The sequence below is a fragment of the Centruroides sculpturatus genome, unplaced genomic scaffold, assembly GCF_000671375.1.
Source record: "Centruroides sculpturatus isolate CEXI.00-Female unplaced genomic scaffold, Cexi_2.0 scaffold406, whole genome shotgun sequence".
Lineage (NCBI taxonomy): Eukaryota > Metazoa > Arthropoda > Arachnida > Scorpiones > Buthidae > Centruroides > Centruroides sculpturatus.
The window spans coordinates 430,205-457,559 of NW_019384754.1; the positions used below are offsets into that span (position 1 = coordinate 430,205).

Below are 27,355 nucleotides of genomic sequence, written 5' to 3' on the forward strand. Positions count from 1 at the left end.
CTTGATCGATTGAGTTATTAAACATATTTTCCACTAAGATAGTAATTCTGATGTTCTAATCAGCTTCTGTATTGTTAAATAATATACGTGACATCCCATATCTAGCCTGCATAAGACTAAATTTATTGTACAAATTATTGGTGTAATTCCTTTTAACCTCAGCTACTCTTTCAAGCACTTCAAATATGGTATTTATCTGTATATTCTTGCCATTGGCAATTCTCTTATAGAACTCATGATCCTTATTATCATGAAAGGCTCTAACTGTAGCCTATTAATGTCTTGATGAATTAACAGGTGTAAAATTATAAAACAAGATTTCAACTTTGTCAAAAATGAATTCATGTTTTAACTATAGCAAACCAACAAACCAAATAGTGTGATTAATAAACTAATCAAACTCCATTTCACACTAGATTATATTAAAAGAATATGAGCATTACATAGTAAATCTACAGAACCTAACAAAAATCATTTACCATGATGCTGTCTCAATTGTTTCTTAGCTTCTTTTCTTCGATTATTGAACCAATTATTCACGACTGGTAATGTAACTTTTTCTCTTTCTGACAAAGGCCGATCTAAAATTTTAATATATCATATTATTTCTATAATAACAGACAATGTCATAAAATTTGAAAAAAAAATTAAAATCAATCACAAAGACATTTTTGAATAAATTGCACACAAAATTAAAATTTAAAACCTTCTAAAATTTACTTAAATTGTAAATAATCTAAATACAGTGAAACTTCCATTAACAGACACTCCTGAATAGTAGATACCTCTATTTAACAAACATTTTTACAATTTCCAGACCCTTCAAATAGTGGACACTTTAAATAATGGATGCCATTGTCCATAACCTACCTAGAAATACATTTTTTAATAAATGAACTTTTATAATTTACTAAAGAAATCAGTTAGCAATGTTACAATGCTATCATATTAATTTGGATGTATTTGAATATTTGAAAAAAAACTTGGAATGCTATATAATGTCAAAAGTTAACCTTAATATGAATACATCAAAATTATCTGCTAATTTCATTTCTCTAAAGTTTAGTAATTTGAATTGATTAGCTGAAATTTCACTTTTAATCTTTTGATATGTATTATTACTACACTAACAGTGGGAATTAGTGACTATAAGAACATTGTTTGCATGTCTTAAATTTTACTGTAAAAATAATTAAATATATATATGTACTGCCTTTCTCTACTTAACCTCTTTCTGCTCTGTTTCCTGGCAGAACACTTTTGGTTTTTTAACATCCAAACTTTACAGAATGTATCTTTCAATACAATTTTTCAGCTAATGTTTATATAAGATAAACTTGTAATGAATTTTTGAGATGTAAATATATCTTTAACAAAACAATGCACAGGAAAAGTTTCAAATTATATTCAAAATACAACTGGTTAGAATGTTGTGATCATATGTATATGTTATGAAAACTGTCCTAAGTGTTAAGGAATGGAATATGCATTTCAAATATAGCTGGCATTGAAAGAGGTATCATAGCATTATATCATACAAACATTCTCATAGTAAAGCCTAAATATACTTTTGCAATATGACTAATAACAGTCAATTCCTATATTACAGAAGTGTTAGGGAGATTGTTCAGAATGTATTCCAACCTATTCCATGTTTGTAAATTTTTGTGTACATTTTTTAAAACAAATCTCCCTAACTGATCCGTTATTTGCTATACCACTGTATGTCATATATCTACTGTTTGAAGTACAGATGCAGATTGCATATGTTACTTAATATAAAGCAAGTGTTTTTTGGAGTAAACTGTTTGGTGATTAGAAAGCCGTGTGTTTATCATTTTATATCCTGTCTGTAATACAGTCTGTAATTTATACAGGAATTATATTGTGTTTTAGTTACATTTTCAGAAATTAATTGAAAGTTTTAGGTTGATATAATGCATTATAATTTTTTCCATTTAAATTAATGAGGAAGAGATTCCCGGTTAACATTCACACAGAACATCTGATTTCCAGGAATGGAATACTGGTGTTAAGTGGGAAATGCTGTGCATATATTTTTGAAGATTAAAATGCACACAACTCACAATGTTGTGTACATAATTTTTGAAAATTTTTCGAATTTATGTTATTAAAATATACTTGCACAAATGTAATTTAAAAAATAATAATAGGCATCAACATGTAATTTTAATTGTAAATTCAAATATTTCTATNTATATATATATATATATAAAGTATATAGTTTTATATATGTGAAAAGTATACATAGCATATATATATATGCTATGTATACTTTTCAGTATTTTCACATTCCTAATGAAATTTGACGATCAATAATCCATTGTATTCTTCACTTTATAATGACCAGGTTAAAATTCAATATGGCCAGCAGAATGCATCTCTGAATAGCAGACACCTCTAAACTTCTCGGTCCCAACAGTGTCCGCTATTCAGAGGTTATATTGCACTTGTTTTGTCAGTCATATAAACTAGCCATGTAAGAGAGCCCAAATAATTTAGAAAATCCAGGAGTAAAGTATAAATATATTTTAGATTCTTCATAAGTGTACTTTGAAGTTGAACAGAAGAACCAAAAATAATATATTTTTTACATTTCCTCTAATAATATATTATAAAAAAAAACTATCTTTCAGAGAAAGTATGTTCCAGAATCTTGTATAGAGAGATTATCACTCACCTCTCAAAATTTCATTAAATTCTGAACCAATCAATATAAAGCTTGGGATATAAATCCTCTCTCATTTTTCAGAGATAATGAATAGAACACAATTCTTGGAAACCACATTAATAAAAAATGGATTACTTTTCATAATGTACTACCATTACAAGAGTGAGTACTTTGATGAATAAAATAATCTAATGTAAAAATTATTCACTTTCCATTCCATTCAATATCAGCTTCTATTTGTTTATATAAGCATCCCTTTTCAATGCAAGTTTTATAAATAAGCAATTTCATTTTTCACTAATGGAGATGATTAGGGCCTGTCTTGCTAATGTTGGTTCAGTATGGGTTCCCAGCATAATCTAGCACAGTGAAACGTGTAAGGATAGGTGTGTGGTCGAGGGTAAGTTGATGGAATTATTTATTGATAACATCATATGCTAGGTTATGCAGCATATTATCAGATGTTAAACATATGTCTATGGTAATGCAGATGCTAAGATCAGATATGGATAGTGTGAAAAAAGAGGATAGATTGGAAGTATATGTTATTAGACTTACCAAAGCTAGTAATGATTATTATTATGTAGGGTAAACCTACAGATCACTAAGACAACATATGAAAGAGGATGAGGATTCTATTTACAAGCAGGTTAGTAGCAGTAGAGCTTTGGCCCAATGGATGTTGGAAAAGAAAGGTCCACTGAAAGTCTGGTAAATGTAAAAAGCTGGACTGACCCAAGGTTGATCAGAGTTGTAGAACAATGCTTTACACATAGCTTCATACTTTAGGGAAAGTAGGTTATAGTTAAGATTAACACTCAAGATTCAATAGCTTTTGACAGGAGATGAACATCTCTCTTAGTATAAGAATGCCAATTGGGGGAAAGATTTTTTTCCTACCGTCGGAATGGTCTAAGGCAGGCATGGCCAACATACGGCCCACAGGCCAGATGTGGCCCGTGTAATGGATTTATGTGGCCCATGATTAATGTTTCAATACTAGCTACTCAAGTCAGAATAGATCGGTGAAAAATTCTAACACCTAAAAATAAAAAATAAAAAAAAAAAAAAAGAGTCAACAACTCGCTGTCTGGTTAGAGTTAACCCTCCATTACAGATCTCTTAAGTATAGCGTAGAACTTTGATAAGGCATGATAATATGAAAAATGTATGTGTAATCTCTATGTACAATTTAGTCTCTATGAGGTGACACCACAATGAGATCTTGCACCACCTCAAAATCTTCCTAGGGCAGCCTCTGGTTAGACCCATGAAAAAAGTTTTCATTCCAATTCAACCCGGGGGCAAAAACTGTTGACCATCACTGGTCTAAGGTCTATGCATATGTGGGTGGCTGTTTTGAGGAGGTAGCAAAAACAAGTATTTCACAGAGAAACCGTTTATTCTTGTCGAAAATGCTTACATATTTTTTTTGGCAAAGGTCCTTAAGTTCAGAACTTTGGGTTGTCTTCAGAAGTTGTTTTCGGAGTCGATCTGGTCCTATACTGAAGGGGTCCCGTGGCTGCATTGAGTGAAAAGTTCAAGATCTGAAGTGACAACACACGAAAGATGAAAGGAAGCACGACAGCTGGAGGCAAACGAACACAACAGGTAGTCTAGGTGGAAGCCTCTTTTGTCTTTGAAATTGGTGTTTTTATAAGTTTTTCGAGATTGACTTGTTGCTAATTGGACAGACTTTTCCTCATTGCTTTCTAATTGGTCTTCCACCTGTCTCCAGGTGTAAATGGAGCTTCGTATAGTACATGGGAAAGGTCGGCAGGAGATGATTTATCCGACACCATCTTTTAGACTCTGATCACATTTAATCATTGACTATGACACCTATGCTCATTCTGATATTTTTCTAGTTTCATTTTGCTTTCTAAACTGCGTCTTAACTTTAATATTTTAAATTTTCTTTTTCTATTTCTAAAATTTTGTTTTTCCGTCTACTCTTGATGAGCATCGATGTAAAAGTCTGGTGTCGCCAGTTCAACACATATAATTTGTTTTCTTGACGATTTAACTTAACAAATTTTTACATACCTTTTTTTTGGGGGGCTATTTCCGGGCCTCACATTAGACTCATATGACCTGGGTTATTTAATAAGTCAGTTAGTTACTAGAGGAGGATAAAGAGAACAGCATATATTAGGGTTTTCTGGAATGTTTTGTAGTTGACTGACTATAGAAACAATGTTATAATGGTTACTGGTTCTTATATATTTCAGTTAGATTCATTTTAAATATATTATATATATAAAAATAATGTTTATTGTATGCATGTTCTATTTGATTGTATTTTTCAGTTATGTTTATTTTAAATGTATTACTGTTTATTCTATTTATGTCCCATTAAGAAATTGAAACTAGTTTGATCTTACATAATGTAGTAGACATTCTGAACATTTGTGAAGTTGATGATATTCCGAAATAGGAATGAAAACATTACTTGCTGTAAATACAGGTTATCTGAAGTAATCATTTTAACTTTTTGACAAGACTATGTCTTGTTTATGATTTTATAAACAAGACATAGTCTTACCTCTATTCATATAGAGGTAAGACTAGATTTTATAAACTTGATTTTATAGAGGCAAGACTTGACTTTATAAACAAGACATAGTCTTACCTCTAACATACCTCTATTCTTATCAGCATAGAGGTATGAAGGAGTACATGTAGAGTTGATATTTGGCACAGAGTATTAGGTGCCCAAGTCATTTGCGCATAAAAAAATCCAAACTCGTAGGTAGTCAGGGGACTGAGAATCGAGTCAAAATAAAATCCAAAATGGCAACCCTCTTCTACAAACAGGCAAGACAGCCACCTCACCCCACCGAAGTCAGGTAGGGGAGAGTACCATCCACAGTCACAGAAGTGAACTCTGACCTTAGGACTGAGGATGCCTGCGCCGCAACCTTCGCCCTTTGATTTCACTTTGCTCCTAAACTCTAACGAGGAGAGACATCTTTTTACTACCTTTTGATTCGACAGCCATGCAATCTTGGATTTATATTATATATCAACGCTATTGTAAATATCCCATTGCCGATACAAATTAAGTAAATTATTTGCATAGATCATTTCTCAATTAATTTTTACTGGCAGAACACGTGGTCGAGGTCAATGTGGACATCACGGACAAGGTAGGATGTGCTACGTACAAAGTTTAGCCACGCCACTAAAGACTTTATATTAGGGTTGTTGTTACATCCGATAATGTTATAATCAGGTTAAACTGTATATTGTTTGTGCAAAATAAAAATAAGAATTTCAGATGATACAATAGCCACAATTACTTTTTTCAAAAACAAGAAATTTTCGTTATGNATAATGTTATAATCAGGTTAAACTGTATATTGTTTGTGCAAAATAAAAATAAGAATTTCAGATGATACAATAGCCACAATTACTTTTTTCAAAAACAAGAAATTTTCGTTATGCATCGACAAAAGTTCAGCCCTGGCCGTCACGCAACGAAAAGAAATTTTGACATTGGATAAAATTTCTTATATACCTGGATAAGTTAATTTCATTGAAAATGCATCGTGGACAATCTCGTGGTTGTGGCCGGCGAAGTTTGAATGATTGCGCACAAAAGCAGTGATGCCAAAAAAGATTGGAGAATGAGAACGAGACCTGCTTGAGCATCAAAGTGATTCCGCTTAGTAGTGAGTCTCCGAGACATAGTCTTGTCCCAAATACAACTTTGTCGTTTTACTTGTTTGTGATATTATGGTGAGCCAGAGACACAAGAGCATGTTNATAATGTTATAATCAGGTTAAACTGTATATTGTTTGTGCAAAATAAAAATAAGAATTTCAGATGATACAATAGCCACAATTACTTTTTTCAAAAACGGGAAATTTTCGTTATGCATCGACAAAAGTTCAGCCCTGGCTGTCACGCAACGAAAAGAAATTTCGACATTGGATAGTATATACCTGGATAAGTTAATTTCATCGAAAATGCATCATGGACAATCATGGACAATGTGGTTGTGGCCGGCGAAGTTTGAACGATTGCGCTCAAAAGCAGCGATGCCAAAAAAGATTGGAGAATGAGAACGAGACCTGCTTGAGCATCAAAGTGATTCCGCTTAGTAGTGAGTCTCCGAGACATAGTCTTGTCCCAAATACAACTTTGTCGTTTTACTTGTTTGTGATATTATGGTGAGCCAGAGACACAAGAGCATGTTAATAAACACATTACACTTAGGGAACAAACTATAAATTTACCTTGTCTCACTACTGCTTTATTACATTCCTCAACAATCTGTTCTCGAGTTGTCGTATCTGGATATGGATCTTTTTCATAATATCTTTCTAAAACAGCTAGATGAGGAGCTTTAAAAGTAAATCTTTCACGTTTCATTGGTATTAAATCTCCAGTGTCAGACATCATTTTTCGTAAACCAGAATTAGGGCACAATTGGGCTTTAATATAGAAAAAAAGTAAAATTTGTCACTTAAAAACACATTAGACAAATTATTATATTAGATAAAATAAGAATATTACCTAGTTTCCATGGATTATGTTTACATGTCAGGTACCAAATGTAAAAGGTATTCTTTGTGCGTTCAGACATATCTTGAATATCCCCACGGAAAAACCTACTTACATAAGCCTGACTCATTTTTGTCATTTCTGCTATCATTGTTTGCTTAATATTATATCTCATAACAAAGTTTCTTATTTCTGCAAGAACTTCTGCATCTCCTTTTCTGTAGTAAAACAAATATTTAAATAAATTTGTATGCATTTACACGTAATGTTTTTGATATAAAAAAAATAATTTTTAATTTTTATTTCATTATACTTCCTTATTNTTTGTTTTACAGTAATTAAATTAATATTTGTATAAAATCTAAAATATTAAATAACTTTCAATCTAAACATGCACTAGAAAAGCTTAGAACAGTGCTTGTGTATTGTTTTCAGTAATGCACATTTGAAGTCAGTTCATGTCTTAGCAGCATTGCCAATGTGAGTGAAGAAAATTACCTGCATCACATTAAAACAAAATTACACAAAAATACATACATTTATCTACTTTCTTTTTCTGTAGAAAATTATTTATAAACAACATATTTTGTCTATTCCTTAAATTGTTTGATTTTCCCTTAAGGCTCATTCAGATACATTCAGCTATTTAGTTGAGTAGCAAGTAATTTAATAACTTACTGGGTGCAAATAATGAAATATAATCGAATAGTTTTAGTGAAACAATTTAGTTTAGTAAATCCATTAAATTCTATTTTTCCTGGTTGAGTAATGCCTCCCACAATTACTAACTTACTAAACACATCTAGACAGGATAGTTTTTAGTCAAGTACTGTACATTGGTTCAATATTTCCTGTAGCATTATTCAATGGCACATGAATACATCTATGCAGTGCCAAATTGTCCAAATAGTCTGACACTTAGCCAATGGCCCTAAGTGTCAGAGTCCAAAACTGGTAAAAACAAAGCAATTTTACTGTTGCAATTGTGTATAATTTATTAATATTTCCATAATTTTATGACATCATAAACTAACAAAATTTAGTTGCAGCAATTGAATGTTATTAGTTTATGATGAAATAAAATTATGTAGAGAGCTCCAATTATCAATATCTAGGGACCCTAATAGACCTTAATCTGCCACTGAATTTTAATCTATTTTTTGATTCAGCTGATAGTAATTATGTTTGGATGAGTTCAAATGTTTGTGAGATTATTTAGGTTAAGGTAGATAAGATTGTGGCATCTGCTTTGGTTCATTTTTCTTCTTGTGTATTTTTATTTATTAATTCTTTAAAACTAAATTAAAAGATAATAAATACAATTTTTTGTAGTTATNAACACAACAGGTAGTCTAGGTGGAAGCCTCTTTTGTCTTTGAAATTGGTGTTTTTATAAGTTTTTCGAGATTGACTTGTTGCTAATTGGACAGACTTTTCCTCATTGCTTTCTAATTGGTCTTCCACCTGTCTCCAGGTGTAAATGGAGCTTCGTATAGTACATGGGAAAGGTCGGCAGGAGATGATTTATCCGACACCATCTTTTAGACTCTGATCACATTTAATCATTGACTATGACACCTATGCTCATTCTGATATTTTTCTAGTTTCATTTTGCTTTCTAAACTGCGTCTTAACTTTAATATTTTAAATTTTCTTTTTCTATTTCTAAAATTTTGTTTTTCCGTCTACTCNAACATGAAATGTAATAAAGGATGCGTTCTTTTATACCTCCGTGTAACTCTGCGCGAGCATTCTAATTGTTTTTGTGGCTACTTTGAATGCTCTTTGAACAAATAATCCATTTAATGGTTAAATTTTACAATTGGGACCCTTCTTTTGTCTCTAAAAGCTCATTTTAAAATTATAGATTCCTCCATCACGATACTATCGATAGGGCAGGCACCACCATCTTTCTTTCACTGTTGTTCCTAAATGCCTACAAACAGCAGTGCACTCCCATTGCAGAGCGACTGCTATTAACGAACGCACACAAAAACTGTTACCAGTTGATGATGTTCATGCTGAGATCATCATATAGGATAAATAATCCTCTGGTAAAATATTTACTTAAATAATAAATATTTTACCTATGAAAAAAANCTATTTAACAGATCTTGATTTAATGTACTTCTAATTTACCAGACAAAAATTTGTCCTGTATGAAATATTTTAAACCTTTTTATTCACAAATAGAACATGCCAAAAGGCTGAATCAATGAGTCAATCAGTATAAATTTCTCAATGTACATTATATTATTATTTTATTCATACTTACACATTATAACAACATTTTAACATATTTCAAATATTTTAAGTTCATTATTAATATATCTTTTAGAGCACATTCAATTTAACAGACTTTAGCAATAACAAACACTTTTCCTCTTCAATTAGTGAGTTCTATGGCGGCTTTTCTTTTGAGCTAGATTTATTACACCATCATTTAGAAACAGGACAAGCTTTAGAAAATCACATTTTTATTTCCTAGAGTATGAATTTCGGACTTTGAGTCCCTCATCAACTCTTTGTGATGTAAATGGTTATAAGCACAGAAATGGTGACAATTGATAAAATATGGATGAAAATTATTAATTTACAGGTATTTGATTAGATATGATGGTACGATGCATAAAGTAGTATTAGCAGTGAGAGGCAAACAATATACATAATAAAGTACACTGTTAAAACCATGACATTGCAAACTGTTTTATCATTAAAACAATAAAATAGAATGATGAAGTAAAAAATATGTTCACTGTTATAACAATAAGACAATAAACTTATTTACAGTAGAATAATAACACAATGAAATGATTCACAGAAATGATACTACTGTAAATAACACTGTCTTATTGTTATAACAGTGCACAGAAACACCAAGAAACAGACTGGTTCCTCACATCTGTTGAGGGCATTGCAGTAGCCATGCTTGGGCCGGTGCTGCTTTCGCCACTGTAACCAAGGGAGACTGTGGCCCATTTTTCAAATGTGAACCTCTGCCTAACCCACAAACGCAGACCTTGTAAACCTGGGTGACGTCCGAGCCGGTATCATACTTAGATCTGGTTACTACCATGATAAATAACTCCACAGAATGTGGGAGTGGTCACTCTTAGCTTCACTTCTCCTCATAGAACTTACTGGCATAAGTGTCCCTATCAGGAGCTTGTGCTCCAGCCTGCATTGCCCTATGGATCAGTAAAATTACCACCATGACCAGATGGTAACCACGGGAGAGGAATTATTGTTGTTGTTGTTGTTATTATTATTATTATTATATTTTTTTATTTCTATGAAAAAGGTTTCGGTAATTATTAAAACTGTCTTGTTTGTTTAACAGAACATTCTGACCAGGTGATTAATAATATTGACCCCAAAATGCATTAATGTTTTACAACCAACACGATACTCAAATTGTAAATAAATGCATCTCATTTCAATTAATTGTAGTTTTTAGTCTTCACCCATTTAAATATTGGAATTGAAACATTTAAAACAAATTTTAAATATTTCATTTTATTATTTTTGCTCCAAGCAATTAATTAATAATTTTGTCAATTCATACTGTTTACAACATTTATCAAAGGAACAATATCCATTTTTACCTAAACTTTTCCACAAACAAAACTACCACTTAAATTAAAACACTGTGTAAACCTGCTGTTGAGTGAGCCTAGAAAGTAGGCCAAATAACTGGTTTCTAATTGCTGTCTAAACTGTGGCAAGTGAGAAATGCCATCTATCAATGAAATTTTTCTGAACTGTGGTCTACATGATCTCTAAATCGCCATCAGCGTCTAAACCTTGTCTCTGCAATCAACTTTTTGGGTCTGAATATGTTGGGTCACCTAAGATCTCTTTCCACAAATTATAGCCTTATTATTTCTGCCAGTTTAAAAAATGTTGAAAGTCAGACTGCTCTTAACTTTAGGTATCCACTTACTCTATCTTTACCTTTGTTTACTTTTGTTACTAAACTAACTTTTCAATTCAGGGCTATAATCCAATAACTTGTCAGACAGTCACATAGTTTGAGCAATTCACTTAAGGGAGACTGCTAAGATCTCTCTCAGAAATATCTGACAATTCTTTCACCCTTCTTCTATGCAACTAACCATTAAAAAGAAAATTATCTCCCATAGAATTAAATAGAAAAGGTAACAAGACAGCTAATCCTTTCATTAGACTTATGTTGCATGGTAAAATTTACTACAACAGCACAGCTGCAAAAATCATTTTGACTGCTAACAAATTTCAAAATTGTACTGTGTAATTTACATTTCAATCAATTCTCAAGAAGTTGTTATCATTTTTCCTAAATAAGTATAGCACACATAAATACAAATAAAAAATCTCTTATTTTTTAATCCTTTAATTGGTTTCAGTTTTACAATGTCTCATACCTAGAATAGTAGCTGTCATTTAGACCTCTATAGTTAATGCATTTAGGAATACACCAAGGGCTTAATTAAGAGTATAGTTACTAGTCTGTGCAATAGTATAATTGGCACATTAGGTAATAAGCATTCATGAATACCATTTATGAAATTTTTACATTCTTATTGAAGTGTCTGTTTAAGATCACTATATAGACTGACAAAATTATTGCTGTGCTCACATCCATCACTTTCAGACTGAAAGATGTAAGCACAACTTTGTCACCTACCTCTGTAGTAACAAGGTGGGATACATGGCTAAAAGCTGCACATTACCATCTGCAAAGCATACTGTTTTAAAGGAATGATTTGTTTAGTGCAAGAAGAGGCAGTCTTTTTTAAATTGTTAAAAAGTGAATAATTTGAAATGCAGTTAAAAGCTATTGAAGAAATATCTTCAGATTAGATATTGACAACAAATTTATATTAAAGATGAAAATATTACTGTTTATCTTCTGTAAATATTTGGTAATACTGTATATGAGCTTCAAAATAAATAAATAAAAACAGATTTTATCAAACGATGAGATCAGCCGATTAATTGTATCGTGTATAATATTTTACACCCCAAAGGAAAATACTGTAGGTCTAGGGTAAAATAAATTTTGTTTCTCACAATTAAACTTCGCTGCTAATTGCTGTTGTGATAACTTTAATACGATATTCTAACGACAGCACTTTGCATTTGGGACATTTTCCAACAAACTGAAATGAATTTGTTGCTAGACTAATTTATTAACACCTGCACCTAATTTCAAGGGTGAGAGCAATGCCCGGGATAGATTCAAACGAAAGTTTAGACTAATTCATTATATTAGGAGGTGGAAACGTTATTGAGATGGGATCTTACAATAGTTTAGACCAGATACATTCGCGAATGTGGTCGCTTATTACAGGTGTTGTATGTTGTTTCGGACCAAAAATCGATGCCCGCGGTTGCGTTACACAGGTGGTCGTTTAATACAGGTAACTTATACGAAGACTCTATGGATAAACTNTTTGTACTATTTTAGATGTGATTTTTTATTTTTAACTGTGTTTTAGTAGGGTACGCCATAAGAATGCACTCTAATAAGAAATGTTTGGAAATCACCCCATGGGGAGAGGTTAAGTATTACCTTAAAGAACTCAGCTTCTATTGTACTATTTTAGATGCGGCATTTTTGTGTTTTTGACTGCATTTCAGTGGGGTATGTCATGAGAATGCACATTAAGAAGGGTTTTTGGAAATTTTACCTCCCGAGAGAAGAGGAGAATAGAGTTAGTTTTAGTCAGTATAAAATGTAAGTAATAAAGAAGGAAAGTAAATAGTGGCACATATAGTATACATTTTGGCAATTAATAAATATTTTAATCATTTCCACTTTTCAGGTAACTCAAAAACAATATATCTAAAATAAAAAAATTTGAACAAACATTCGAATTCATTCCAAAGTCCAAAAATTTGAAATATAATGTTCCACACAAGTTTTTTTAGATTTTAAAATTTAAAATTAATCATTTTATTCAAGTAAGGTTATCATCAAATAAGTTAATTGAATATAATTATGATGAAAATTTTCTGATTTTTTTTATTTTTTAGGTTACTTAAATAAAAATCTTTTTAAATACTAAAAATTTATTCAGATAAAATTCAATAATAATTTTAATCATTTTCTTTTCTATTAGATATCCAATAAATAGAATAGTGAAAATGAAATTTCTCATAGATTTGACCCTAATCTTATAATATAATCAAGATGGGTTAATAATAATAATAATAATAAAATTAAGTGCAGAGCCCAAACAGTTAGGAGTTGAAAATTGAAATTTAGTATACAGGCTATGTCATGAGAATGTAGACAAAGAACAGACTTTCCAAAATTGTCCCCACAGAGGAGAGGGAGAAAGTAAAGGATTACCCTGAATTTGGATTTTACTGTACTATTTTAAATGCGGTTTTTTGCGAGAAATCAAACATGTTTTTAGACCCATCTAAAAATTCTCTAATTAGTCTCAGAAGAGGGTTAACCTAATTCTTGCACCTAATAAAAACAGGTAAGATTGGCTATAATCTAATAATCTTAATTTTCGCTATCATTACTTTTTGCCCGAGCAATGCCGGGCTCATCTGCTGTTAGTATATAAATTAATACTAACAATAAATCAGGTTTGTAGCCCATTATTCCTTAAAGCTATGATACAATAGTATACAATTTCTATAAAAATTAACCTTTACACAAACAGAAATTTTATGTTTGTCACAACTAAGAAATGTAGACAAAATCTGTTAGCCATCAAAATAAAATTTCTAAAAACTTGTATAAAAATTAATTTCTGTAGATACAGTGGGTAATCGGTTAACGAACAAATCGGATAACGAACACTTTCGAGAAAGATTTTTATGTTCGGACAACGAACATATGATCAGATAACGAACACCTCACAGAATAAACACAAGAAGAAGCGATGTAAAATAATGAATACCGATTGATTTTCTCTTCTCTTCAGGTAACAATTCGAAACATTTCGGAGTGCGGGAGGCGTCGACATCGACGCTTAAGCCGGTTTATACCGATCGGATAGTATTCCTCCGAACTTTGAAACTCTCCCTTGTAATTCCAGCCTTTTATTTTTCTGACAAAACAATTCTTTTATGTATTCACGAGACTGTCGGGTAGGCACTCGTTAAGTTTTGCGTCTGTTTTTCTTTTCGAAAGGTGAGAGTATAATAACAAAGATAGAGAGTGGGCAGAAGATGCCTAATGTTGCTAGGCAGTATGGCGCGAACAGGTGTACAGTAGGCCGAAATTCAATCTTACTGTATTTAAGAAAAATACAGTATAATCAAGAAAACTCAAGCAGCTAAAGGAGTAACAAAAATCACATCTGAGAAATAAAGAACATCGAAGAGTTCATAATGGAACCTGAAATGGATCTGACGACAGAAGAACGCCAAGAACTCTTGAATGAAGAACACCAAGAAACTCGGCGAGATATGTTTTCTTCTGAAAAAGAGGATTAATGCCGATATCTGTTATTAAAGATCCTTTGAAGAAGTGGGAGGATGTCAGAACAACGGTCTTAGAATGGCATCCAAACCAGGTTGAGGCTTGGGGATTTCTACAATTGCAATGCTATTAATTACTTACGAAAAATCCTGAAGAAGAGAGAAAAGCAATCGACATTAGACAGATTCTTTAACCCTTTCAAACGGAAAAAACATGACTAATAAAAACGCAAGACTGTGTATGTATGTATTTTTATTATTACATATAAATAAACGTAGTAAGAAAGTAGTATATATTTTTCATTTTGGGGGGTCTCCAGAACGAATTAATTAAATTTCCATTAAAACCTATGGTAAATCGATAATCGGTTAACGAACAATTCGGATAGCGAACAAAGTCTTGGAACGGATTATGTTCGTTAACCGATCACCCACTGTATTTTAAAAACTGTATAGATTAGGTAAATTGAACTTTCTGTACTTGTTGAAAATCACTAGAAAAATCCTTACAATATATTTTAGCATAAGATTCACAAAACTATATTTGAAGCATATAACAATTTAATAAGTATTATATTTGTCTCATCTATAGCTTTATTTTTTTATGATTGTTGTTGTTTAAAAATATTACATTAAATATGCAAACCTTACCTAACGTTTATACACTAGATATATATTGTCTATTCCAACTTAACTCAAATTTAATTAGATATTATAGCATTTTCCTAATATATCATTTTTTATTATTTTTCAAATCTCTTATAAAAATAATTAAATAAGTCCCATTTCACTCTATCAAAGCATAAAAAGAATTTGTTGCACAAATAACAGTTAATTTCAAACATGATATTCTCTTTAATGCTATCAAGCTTCTATATTAGCTTCTAATCTGAGGACTTATCATACCTTTTGGGGAATGTTTTCAATTCGACACCAAGAGACTGTTTTTAGCTGGTTATGATATTTTCTCTTAGAGTTTAGAGCATTAAAGGATCAAACTGAACAATATTGTGATGAAAATATATTCTTTGAACTGAATGAAAATTTAACAAGTTTTTGTATGGAAATTGATATAATGATGATGATATAGTAATTCTAATCACAACTGTCATCTGTAATTGCATTTAGTAATAGTATAAAATTATCCATTTTCAGTTTTGTATATTATTTGTTTAAAATAAGTTTCATTATATTGAACATTGGACATAATCTACAATGTTGACTTGACACCTCACAATACTTATGCATCCAAATTGACATTTTTGTATTAATTTATAATTAAAAAATAATATAAAAATTTGCTTTTTATTTTTAAAAAAGTGTGTGTGTGTGTGTGTATATATACTGTATAATACGATTCCTGTCTTTTTATGTTTATTTCATAAATTTTATTGTATTTTATTTTATTTTTATTTATAATAATTACAGTCTTTTTCTATATTTAAGTTAATTTAAATTCTATGTATTCTATTTTATATTCTATTGCATTTGCTTGTATTCTGAATATGTATTTGAACAGCAAAAAAATTCAACAATTAAATGATTTTGCCAGTAAAGATCTCAGAACATGTATACTGAATACAGTGATATATAAAATATATACATATATATTTTATAAATCACTATAAAAATGAAACCCTAGAAAAACATTATATCAGTGGCATCCTTGGAAACTGTGGAAACACCGCTTCCCTTGTATTTGTATTTTCTAAAATATAAATACACATTCTGTGGTTATTTTCATATTTTAACATACTTTGAATTAGTTACATAATGCAGTTATAGTAAAATATTAATTTTATCTTATTACAAATTTCTATACTACATGTAAAAAACAATGATAAGATTGCTATTGTATATTTGAATATAAATTCATATATGCATATTTCCAGTGGAAGCACTGTATTGTCAAATATGGGACAGCTTCTACTGTAAAATTATTTGAATGGTGCAAAGCAGCCAGATTATACACATTTGCACATGCACTTTACAGAGCACGAACCTCACACAGTTTAGCTCATGGATGCTACACACCAAAATCTCATATAATGCTTCCAATGATTATCCAGGGCCAGCACAGCTTCCCTATGATCAAATGTCAACACACGCCACTGCATTATATATATTTTATGACATATAAATCTGATTGACAGATTACACCTTAAAAAAGAAACATATTTATCAATCAGTGTAGTAACTTGTACTACATTAATCTAATTTTAAACTAGATTATTGTTGGATGCGAATTTTTCGAAAGCGTATTTTATGCTACAAAATGAGTTCTCCAAGTTTTCAGTGCTTTTATATTCAAAGATATTCTTTATTTGGCAATGACTATTATGTTATGTACGCTTATCAGTATACATTTCCATTTCCACAATATAATCCGTGGACTGGAATGCCCGAATATGGGCCGACGACAGACTTTGTACAAAGTGGAATGTCGTCAGAGTTTCAGCAATATGAACCTCAAGCAAATTAATTTGTATATTGGCCACAACCACAAATGACTGATTATTGGCCACCTCCAGAAACAAATATGTATGGGCCACAACCAAATACATATGAATATTGGCCTGAAAAAGAAGTTTCTGAAATGCGACCTAACACAAATGAATATGGACATCCTTTAGAAATAAATGGATATGGACCGGAACAATACACAAATGAGTATTGGCCAAATCCAGAAATAAATGGATATGGGCCGGTAGAATACACTAATGAATATTGGCCAAATACAGAAATAAATGGATATGGGCCGGTAGAATACACTAATGAATATTGGCCAAATACAGAAATAAGTGGATATGAGCCTGTAGAATACACTAATGAATATTGGCCAAATCCAGAAATAAGTGTATATATGCCGGTAGAGTACAGAAACGAATATTGGCCAAATCCAGAAATAAGTGGATTTGGGCTGGTAGAGTACAGAAATGCATATTGGCCAAATCCAGAAATAAGTGGATATGGGCTGATAGAATACACTAATGAATATTGACCAAATACAGAAATAAGTGGATATGGGCCGGTAGAATACAGAAATGAATATCGGCCAAATCCAGATATAAGTGGATATGGACCAGAACAAGAAAGAAATGAATATTGGCCTCTTGCAGAAATAAACCTGTATGAACCTCCTCCAGTTCTATTGCAGTACTTGACGCCAACAGAAGTGCATCAACGTAGTCTTGTGCCAGAATTATCCGATTATGGACAGCTGCCATTTGAACTTTCCACAAATGAGTCTTCTGCTATTAATTCTTCAAAAGAAGTAAAACCAAACGCAAACCTATTATCAGAAACTTTTGAATTTCCATCAGATACCAATGATCAGCACCTTAACGTTTCTGAGTTTAAAACGAAAGACTGTGATCAAAGAGAAACGTCTGGAACTGACGTGGAACAAAACAGTTCTGATGTACGTAATTCAGAGGAACGCGTTGTACAAGACGAAGAACCAAAACTCTCTGAAAATGGAATTACAGACAACACAAGTGAAGGAATTTTTCATGAATCCGAAGATACAGAAGAGTCTCCTATTAAGAACATTCCAAAGGCTTCTCTGTCTCCAGAGGAAATCACTACAATTGTAAATGAAGGCTATACATTTTGACCGTTATATAGAGCATTCTTGGAACTCGAGAAATATTCTTTAGTATCAGAAATTATATATGAGGAAGAGGAACCTGACTCTGCAGACGATTTGTCGGAAAGTGAATATAGCATTGAATCAGATGTGATCTCGAGTGAAGATGATGTTTCTGACAAAGAGAATACAAACGAAATATTTGAAGAATGCAATGGCGAAGAAAATGTATTAATAACACCTCAACACGAGTTATCTGTTTGTGAGTCACTATCAATCAGTTCAAAATTAACTGGTTCTCAAATTGAACAATGCAATTCAAATGTAATGACAAAAATGGACGAAATGTCTACCATTTGTAACGAATTGGCTGTCACAGAGTGCATAGAATATGTAGACAAATTTTCTACATTGAATGAATCTAGAAAGATACTTAAAGAAGAAATGATTCTTGTATCACCTGAAACAAACCAAGAAATGTTAGAAACTGAATTTGAATTAAATAGGAATGTTTCACGGCTTAATGAAAATGTCTGCGGTGATGCAATTGGATTAAAAGGATTTGAAGAAGAAAATAATAAAAATAAAGACAAAAGCAATGAAAGACAAATAGTGTCGGGATAAAAATCGTATAGCTCACAGTTTTCCCGCGCTTTTCCAATCGTTCGACGAACGACGCTTGAAAACTCAACCACTGATTGGTTGAGAGACATCGAACCATCGGCGGACGTCTTGTAGCGCGGCTAAGCGCTGATTGGTGGAATCCAATTCTGCTTCAATCCTATAAAAGGATTGAGTTGTGGCGGGAAATTCAGTTCACCGTGGACTCATGTTTGGTCTTAGTTCACCTAAGCTGGTCCCGAAGCTTGTCTCATCTCGTTGGGCTGTAAAGGACTTTAGAGTTAGTTTGTTGCAAGGTGTCTTTTCGACGGACCTGTGATAGTGGATACATGTGATGAACTTTGTTATAATTAACATTTTGTAAATGTTTGTTTTGATTTGTGAACTTTGTAACTGTACATACGTTTATTGATAATATATATATTGTTTGAAGTTAACTGACGTGTGTGTGTGTGTGTGTATTTTGAACTTTACTAATGGTTAACAAATTAACCGATTTTATGGTAATTAAAAACGATGTTCTTCCATGCTCAGAAGTGGAAGAATCCTGTGCGGAAACAGCAAAAGAAAAGAACATTCCAAAGGCTTCTCTGTCTCCAGCGGAAATCACTGCAATTGTAAATGAAGGTTATACATTTCGACCATTATATAGAGCATTCTTGGAACTCGAGAAATATTCTTTAGTATCAGAAATTATATATAAAGAAGAGGAGCCTGACTCTGCAGACGATTTGTCGGAAAGTGAATATAACATCGATTCAGATATGATTTCGAGTGAAGATGATGTTTCTGACAACGAGAATACAAACAAAATATTCAAAGAATATAATGTCGAACGAAATGTATTAGTAACACCTCAACACGAGTTATCTGTTTGTGAGTCACTATCAATCAGTTCAAAATTAACTGGTTCTCAAATTGAACAATGCAATTCAAATTTAATGACAAAAATGGACGAAATGTCTACCGTTTGTGGCGAATCGGCTGTCTCAAAGTGCAAAGAATGTATAGACAAGTTTTCTACATTGAATGAATCTAGAAAGATACTTGAAGAAGAAATGTTTCAAGTATTACCTGAAACAAGCCAAGAAATATTAGAGAATGATTTTTAAAAAATTCAGTTCAATAAAATTGAATTTGAACTAAATAAGAATGTTTCACGGCTTAATGAAAATGTCTGCGGTGATGCAATTGGATTTAAAGGATTGAAAGAAGAAAATAATAAAAATAAAGACAAAAGCAATGAAAGACAAATGGTTAACAAATTAACCGATTTCATGCTAATTAAAAACAATGTTCTTCCAAGTTCAGAAGTGGAAGAATCCTGTGCGGAAACAGAAAAAGAAGACATAAACTGTTTGAATGTCTTTGGATATTTACTTCGCAGACTCCGAGAACTACTTTTTCCTTGCGTAAATTCAAAGAAGTAACATATTTGGCAGTGAAANTATTTATATTCGTGTCAACACTATATTGACAAGTAACTCTTAGACATAAAAAGTATTATAATTAATGACGATCTGAACAAAGATGTACTAAAACAATTATATGATTTAATATGATTAATTGTTATGGTGCCATCTACCAGTATGTCTGTTGAGTGCCAACAAAGTCTCCCTGTGCCTTACAGACTTGTCAATGCCACTGTCCTGGGGCCACCTTCAATCAATGATCAAAGAACCACATCGACACCCAGGACATCCGAACAGATGATTGTCCTAAAACAGTGTTTCTCGATGGGGGCAATATTGCTCCCATGTGGGCGTTTTTCCATGTTGGGGGCAATTAGTAACAATTTATATTTTGGGGGGCAAAAACAATTTTCTGGGCGATATAATAAAACATTATATTAAGAATAATAAGATATTTTATTCTTAATATCAATAATTAAACAAATAATTAAACAAATAACATTATAGTAGTGACTAGTCTATTCAATGCAATACGAATTTGACCTTAGCTTTGTCCCTCGGCATCAGAATTTTGAAGCTTGCACCGGATAAAAAGCATTATATTTTATTATATTTGTTAAATTTGTTAATACTTACATTTTTGTAATACAGTCAACCCCCTATAACGTGGGTTCATATAATGAAGATTTGTATATTGCAGCAAAAAAAATTGCAACCTTATTCGTATAAAAACACTAAAAGAGACTCATAAAATGCGGTAAAACGTCATCGCCGACTTGTGTCGCAATAGGATTGGTCGAATCTGGACCAATAGTAGACGAGCAGCCAAACTACTTACACGCTACGGAGAATTTAGGCGGGTAAGTTGAGTTTACTATCGTCTGTACAGTATATAAATTAGGTACTGTAAGTCTAATACAGTACTGTAATTTTATACATTTCTTGTGAAAAAAACATTTCTTATTCAATGGCCATAAAAATTATTTCTATTAATGATGTCTCCAAAGTTCAGCAAATTTTTCACAGAAAAATAACTTATCAGAAAATGCGCCTGCCATTTGGTGCTCTGCTCTGCAACGAAAACAAGCTTAAGCAATGGCGTCATCGAATGGTGCACACTTGGTAAGTAATNTAAATTAGGTACTGTAAGTCTAATACAGTACTGTAATTTTATACATTTCTTGTGAAAAAAACATTTCTTATTCAATGGCCATAAAAATTATTTCTATTAATAATGTCTCCAAAGTTCAGCAAATTTTTCACAGAAAAATAACTTATCAGAAAACACGCCCGCCGTTCGATGCGCTGCTCCGTGACAAAAACAAGCTTAAGCAATGGCATGGTCGAATGGTGCACACTCGGTAAGTAATCCTACAATTTTTTGTTTATAGCATAGTTTATACAGATTATTCCCAAAAAAATATACATATTTTGGAAATGTTGAGTCAAATTAGTCTAGGAATCGATTAATTTTATTGAAGAAAACCTTTCAAACAGCCGTAGTCCGTAAACTGCACACATGCCGGGCTGTGATTGGCTCATGTATTTAAGGATTCCTACAATGTGAAATTCTTATAAAGTGAAACATATCTATCGCGTTATAGGGGGGTCGACTGTACTTAATTTTGTTATAATTATATCAAAATCTAATACATATTCTGAGTAAATAAATGTTTAATTTTTTACAAAGTATATAATTATCCAATAAACTAATAAACCCAACAAAAATTTTTTCTAAGTGAAGGGGACGATATTACGTAACAGGTTTTATTGAAGGGGGAGACGATTNTAAATTTTCTTTATAAACTAAGTTTCTTGTTTAATAACATCTTTTCCCTCATCAAAATCAATACTCATCAAATCACCTCCGCTAAACTGTTCAGAAGAATCATGAGAACTTTCACTTTCTACTTCATCACTTGGTAAATCAAATTGAGAATGTATTGATGATGGATGAAGAGATGGAACATTTAAAGGCATTTGTGAAGATTGTAAAGCCCACGTTGTGGCAGGAATAGATGGTATAGATGTGGATGGTTGATTCATCGGTTGCATCACAGCAGCTGCAGCAGCCAAGACAGCAGCTGTATAAAGGTAACATAAAAAAGTAGTTAATTTAAAAAGTGAAAAATATATAACTCATTCTGCTTGCTTCTTTCATTCACTTCTATATAATGAATGACAAAACAAATACAATATTTTACCATGTATCAAATTAATTCATTGACAAATTATTTGTAAATAATATTAATTAGGCTTATTAAAACTATGAATAAGAAAATGAAAAAATGAATAAAAACTTATGAAGTTATTAATTAACCAAAAAAGAGAAAAAAAAACACTCAACAACAATTATCATATTATTCTTAAGCCTTTGATGTGACCTATACTGTTCACAATGATGTAGCAAGACTATCCTTACATGTTATTGATATACCATATTTTCATGAATTGGCCAGCATGCAGAATATAACTGGAAGACCAGCATGTCAGAAACCAGTTTAGCCATGCTGGCTAAACTGCAAATAAAAAAATAAAATTAATCAGATTTAATAAATCTAGTTGTTAAATAAATGTTAAAGAAAACATTCTTCAGAGTACAATAAAATAATTAGTGGCTTATTGACATTGCTAGTAGTAGTAGTAGTTAGTCAGTGTGGGATGCACTGACAGTCTACCCTGACTCTGAAAGATAACACTTTCCTCTAAATTCAGAGAGATTCTGAAATTTGATATGTTTATTTTTGTGTTTTCTGGATAAAATTATAATAAAACAAATGTAAAAAAACACTTTTAGCATTGCAGCAGTATTTTACATCATTAGAAAGAAAACAAAATGCATAAATTAAATATATAATCATAAATTTTGATGTAATGCTGACAATTTCACAATCTTAGAATAAAAACTGGCATCTATGAGTTTCACATGCCCTCTGGAGAGGGATGAATAACCTCACCTAAACTGGCATGCAAGTTCTTACCATACAGATATATATGATTTCATGGTCTTTCCAGATAGACTTACATGCCAGACAATCTATGAAAATATGGTACTAATATAAGTTATACTTTATTTAATATTCAAACTTTATTTACTTTTGTGAGTTTTTAAAGAAAATAAAGGATGAATTTCACTATTGGATTTTGTTTGCTTTTAAATTAATCATATTGGATCCTTTATTTCAATTTGAAAAGTTCAAAACTATTTGGTATAAAATGCACTTTTAAAAGTCAGATCAACAAAATTATTATTTTTGTATTTATATTTTAAATGCTTTTTTTTAAATAATATACATCCTGAAACTGAAAATAAAATTTTCCCGAGTTTCCAAAGGAAAAAGCTCTTTTTTTACCTAAAATATCACAGGATTGTAATGTAACCNTCTAGATCATCAATATTGTAAAAACAAAAAGATTTTTTAAGAATTAAGTATGTATGAATTACCAAAAATCTTTATATTTATCACAATAAAAATTGAAATGTTTTAAACAATTTTATAAGAAAATGCATCAAGGTAAAATAAATACTTTATTTTTAAAAATAGTCTACAGGTATCCCTCATACAACACAGTACTTCTACAACACTGTTTTGTCTAACACAGTTTGAAAATTGGGGATATCCCCTGTACAACACAACTTCCAGTTTCATTTTAATACAGTTTTGGAAATCCATCATACAAAATTTCATGATTTTTAAGTGTAAACTTCGTTATTCAATATTTTTTTTATTCAAATAAGCATGTGTGTTGCCTCAAATTTGCCCACACATTTTATAATATTGAAATTTTCAAATTATTTTGTGCTTTTCATCAGGTTTACTTTAATGAAAACTAATAGGACAAGGAAGAAAAAATTGCACTAACTTTCCTATCAACCAGGTGTTCTCATCGTTGCTTTCAGACTTTAGCCTTTAAGACTGTCACTGTGTTTTCTTTCTGTAGTAATATTAATCTTCGTATTTAGTAAAATTTATTTAAACATTTTTAGATAAGTGTTATTAAACTTTTTTCAACTATAGGTAAGCAATCATTTGTAAAATGACAAATGAAATAAAGCAGTATCTCGGTACTTCAATTATTCAGTATTTGAAAACAAATTCTGGAAAAAAGTAGCTTGGTACAGTACTTAACTGGACAAACATGACCCATTAGAACAAATTTCTGATTAATAACATATTTTTATTTCATCATCCATAAAAAATTTTTATGATAAAAAATAGCAAAATGTTGCTGATACTTCTGATCAAGATCAACAAAAAAGTTCAGAAGATGACAATACTTTGTAAAAAGAAAATGTCCTCATTTAACTAAAATTAATATTAATGTCCAATATAGTACTTTTACTTGTAATTGTTAATTATNTGATGATCTAGAGTAGGGACCCCCAAAGTGGCTGATAGTGCATTTATTAATTTTTAATGAAAATAATTCATCAAAAATTATTATCCAATGAGTAATGTATGTGACAGTTCAAGATGTAAATTTGCACATTAAGTAGATCTTTTCTATGAAAACAGTGTGTAAATTAATACTGGTTTACCAGATTTACTTATTTATTATTATTATTATTATTACTAACTGTAACAGAAAAATAAATGAAGACAGAAGATTGATAAAAGGTTGAGAAATCCTTGAATGAATAAACAGTCAAAAAAAAGTCTTAGAGTGAAAACCTCATAAGTTATGAAATCACTTTCTGGTATGTCAAGTTTACTCCTTAAAATCCAAAAGTACATATGCTTTAACACTAAAAAAACTTATTAAAGTCAACATTTTAAAACTGTTAAGTATTTTAATTTTCCACACCCAAAATTTTTATTTTTTATTCTTTTGTTTTCCCTGAAATGTTGCAAGTTTGGTATTAGTTTTTCACTCTAGATCAGGGGTGTCCAACCTTTTTGTTTCTCTGGGCCACATTGGAAAAAGTCATGGAGTTTTAGGCCATATTTAAGGATTAACATGTCTAGATTATAGCAGTGGCATGCCATCATTGGAAGCTATGAANGACTGTAATTGAAAAATTGTAATAGCATCTTTTAGACATAAAACATATATTTACATTGTAGTTTAAATATTTATCAAATGCAATCAATCATATAATTCAAATAGTTTATCCAGTTCTGCATTTTTTATAACTAAGTATAGTGATATAGTCTCTAATTTAGTGCAGAATATAAACAAATGGTTTATTCAAATCAAAGCTTTTTTTGGAATACTTATTTAACAATAACAATTTTGCAAAACATTATAGTAAAAATCCGTTCATATATTCAGTAAGTGAAATATTCAAATCAAAATGATGTGACTTGAAACTTTTTGTAAAACTAATTTATTCAGAATGATAATTATGAAAATATAACTCATTTCTAAGCATGGATTTTTCTCACTTCTGTTTTTATAAAACAAGTTTTAAATAATTTTGTACAATAATCTAATTCTCATGCTATAAATTCATTAAAGTAAGTGACTATAATATATCTTGCCTAATATAACAGAATTTCAATATAAAAATAGTCTGTCTTAATATGCTTAAGTAAATTATATGAAAGATATATCAATGTTGTTATATTCTTTATTTGCAACAAATAAAAAATCACTCACTAAAAATAATACAGCAGTTATATCTGAAAAAATGTTCATTGTTTTAAAATAATAGAAAAGAAAAATGTAAAAATTATTCTGTTTTATTTCTAATGTTATTCTCATTTTTCTGTCTTTCTTATAGCATTAATTATAAACAATAATTTTTAAATTTTTTTTGTTAAAGTTAACTAAAAAAGTTANATTGGAAATAAATTATTGATTGCTTTAATAAACATATTTTTCTTAGTAACAAAAAAATAGTATATTTTTGCTCACTTCTGGAACATAATCTCATGTTTTGCATTAGTCCTTTGTTTCATATAGCACAAATTCACATAACATGTCACTTTTTTGGAACATAACTACTGTGTTATACAAGAGATACCTGTATTTATAAACATAATTTATTTAATTCATCTATAAAACACTTACTTTTTCAGTTCTTCCAATTCATAACATTCTTCCTGCAATAAATCATGTGGATTGATCATACACTGTACTGGAACACATGATGATGATGAGGAAGATAAAGAAACTTCTTTATTAGATACTGTACTTTCAGTTCCTTGTCGATTAGTGTAAGTAGTTGTCAATGGAATAATAGTTAAATCTGTAGGTATTTTTGAGGTAGGTGATGTAACAGGATTACCTATTGGTGAAACATTTCCATTGTTACTGTCTGAAATTCCTTCACTTGATGATGTTCCATTACTATGAGGTCTGGAAAATGATTGTGAATTAGACTGATCACCCACTTTAAAAGAAGACTGCATGGGTGGGGTCAAATCTGATCTCAGAGTATTTAAAATTCCATTATTTACTTGACAAGAATTATTTGAATTTGGTATATTTGTATATTTATTAATACCAAATCCTAAGGTACTGTTATTGACTGGTAATTCATTAAAAGAACTTTCATAATTCTGGCTATTATTATTATTCTGAGGTAACAATTTATTGGAAGTGTCAGTTTTTCCTAATTCTCCTTCTAGCCGATCAAGTTGCTCAAATGCCATAACAACTTGTTCTTTTGTAATTCCACTATTACGCAAACGACGAATTAATTCAACTTGTTCAATAGTAAACAATGCATTTGCCATGGCTGCCAGTTTTAGTTTTCTTTCTAATGAATGCTTGTTTCATTCTAGATAACAAAAAACAAATAAGTTTTAATAATATTATTTATACTTTATGTATAAAATAATCTACACCACTATATGAATAATATATCATGTAACTATAGTTNTACAGTAAAACCTGTCTATGGCGACCACCCACGGTTCCTTCAAAAAGTGGTCTTTTAGACAGGTGGTCGTCCAATACAGGTGATGCTGTAATACCATATTTCCGTACGTATTTTGCGCACTTTTATCCATTTCTACTAAGCAAAACTCGAGATGAGCAAAAATAAGCGAATTTTTTCAACGATAGGGCTATATTGGTATTGTAGAGTAATACCCCGTACTTACGCAATAGGTGGGATCGAGCGATGACCGCGTAAGTCGAATTCGTGTAAGTCGGGG

The 27,355-nt window shown here is 31.1% G+C and overlaps 1 protein-coding gene across 1 annotated transcript; it reads right to left on the minus strand.

Annotated features, from left to right (window-relative positions):
- On the minus strand, positions 1-26,976 carry LOC111628673 (homeobox-containing protein 1-like). The gene is made up of 4 exons (XM_023372500.1): positions 26,265-26,976; positions 7,215-7,420; positions 6,935-7,132; positions 1-581 (listed from the first exon to the last, which is right to left on the minus strand). Exons 1-4 carry the CDS (start codon positions 26,930-26,932, stop codon positions 472-474), a joined length of 1,182 nt encoding a protein of 393 aa, XP_023228268.1. The 5' UTR covers positions 26,933-26,976; the 3' UTR covers positions 1-471.
- Between the last annotated feature and the right edge of the window lie 379 nt (positions 26,977-27,355).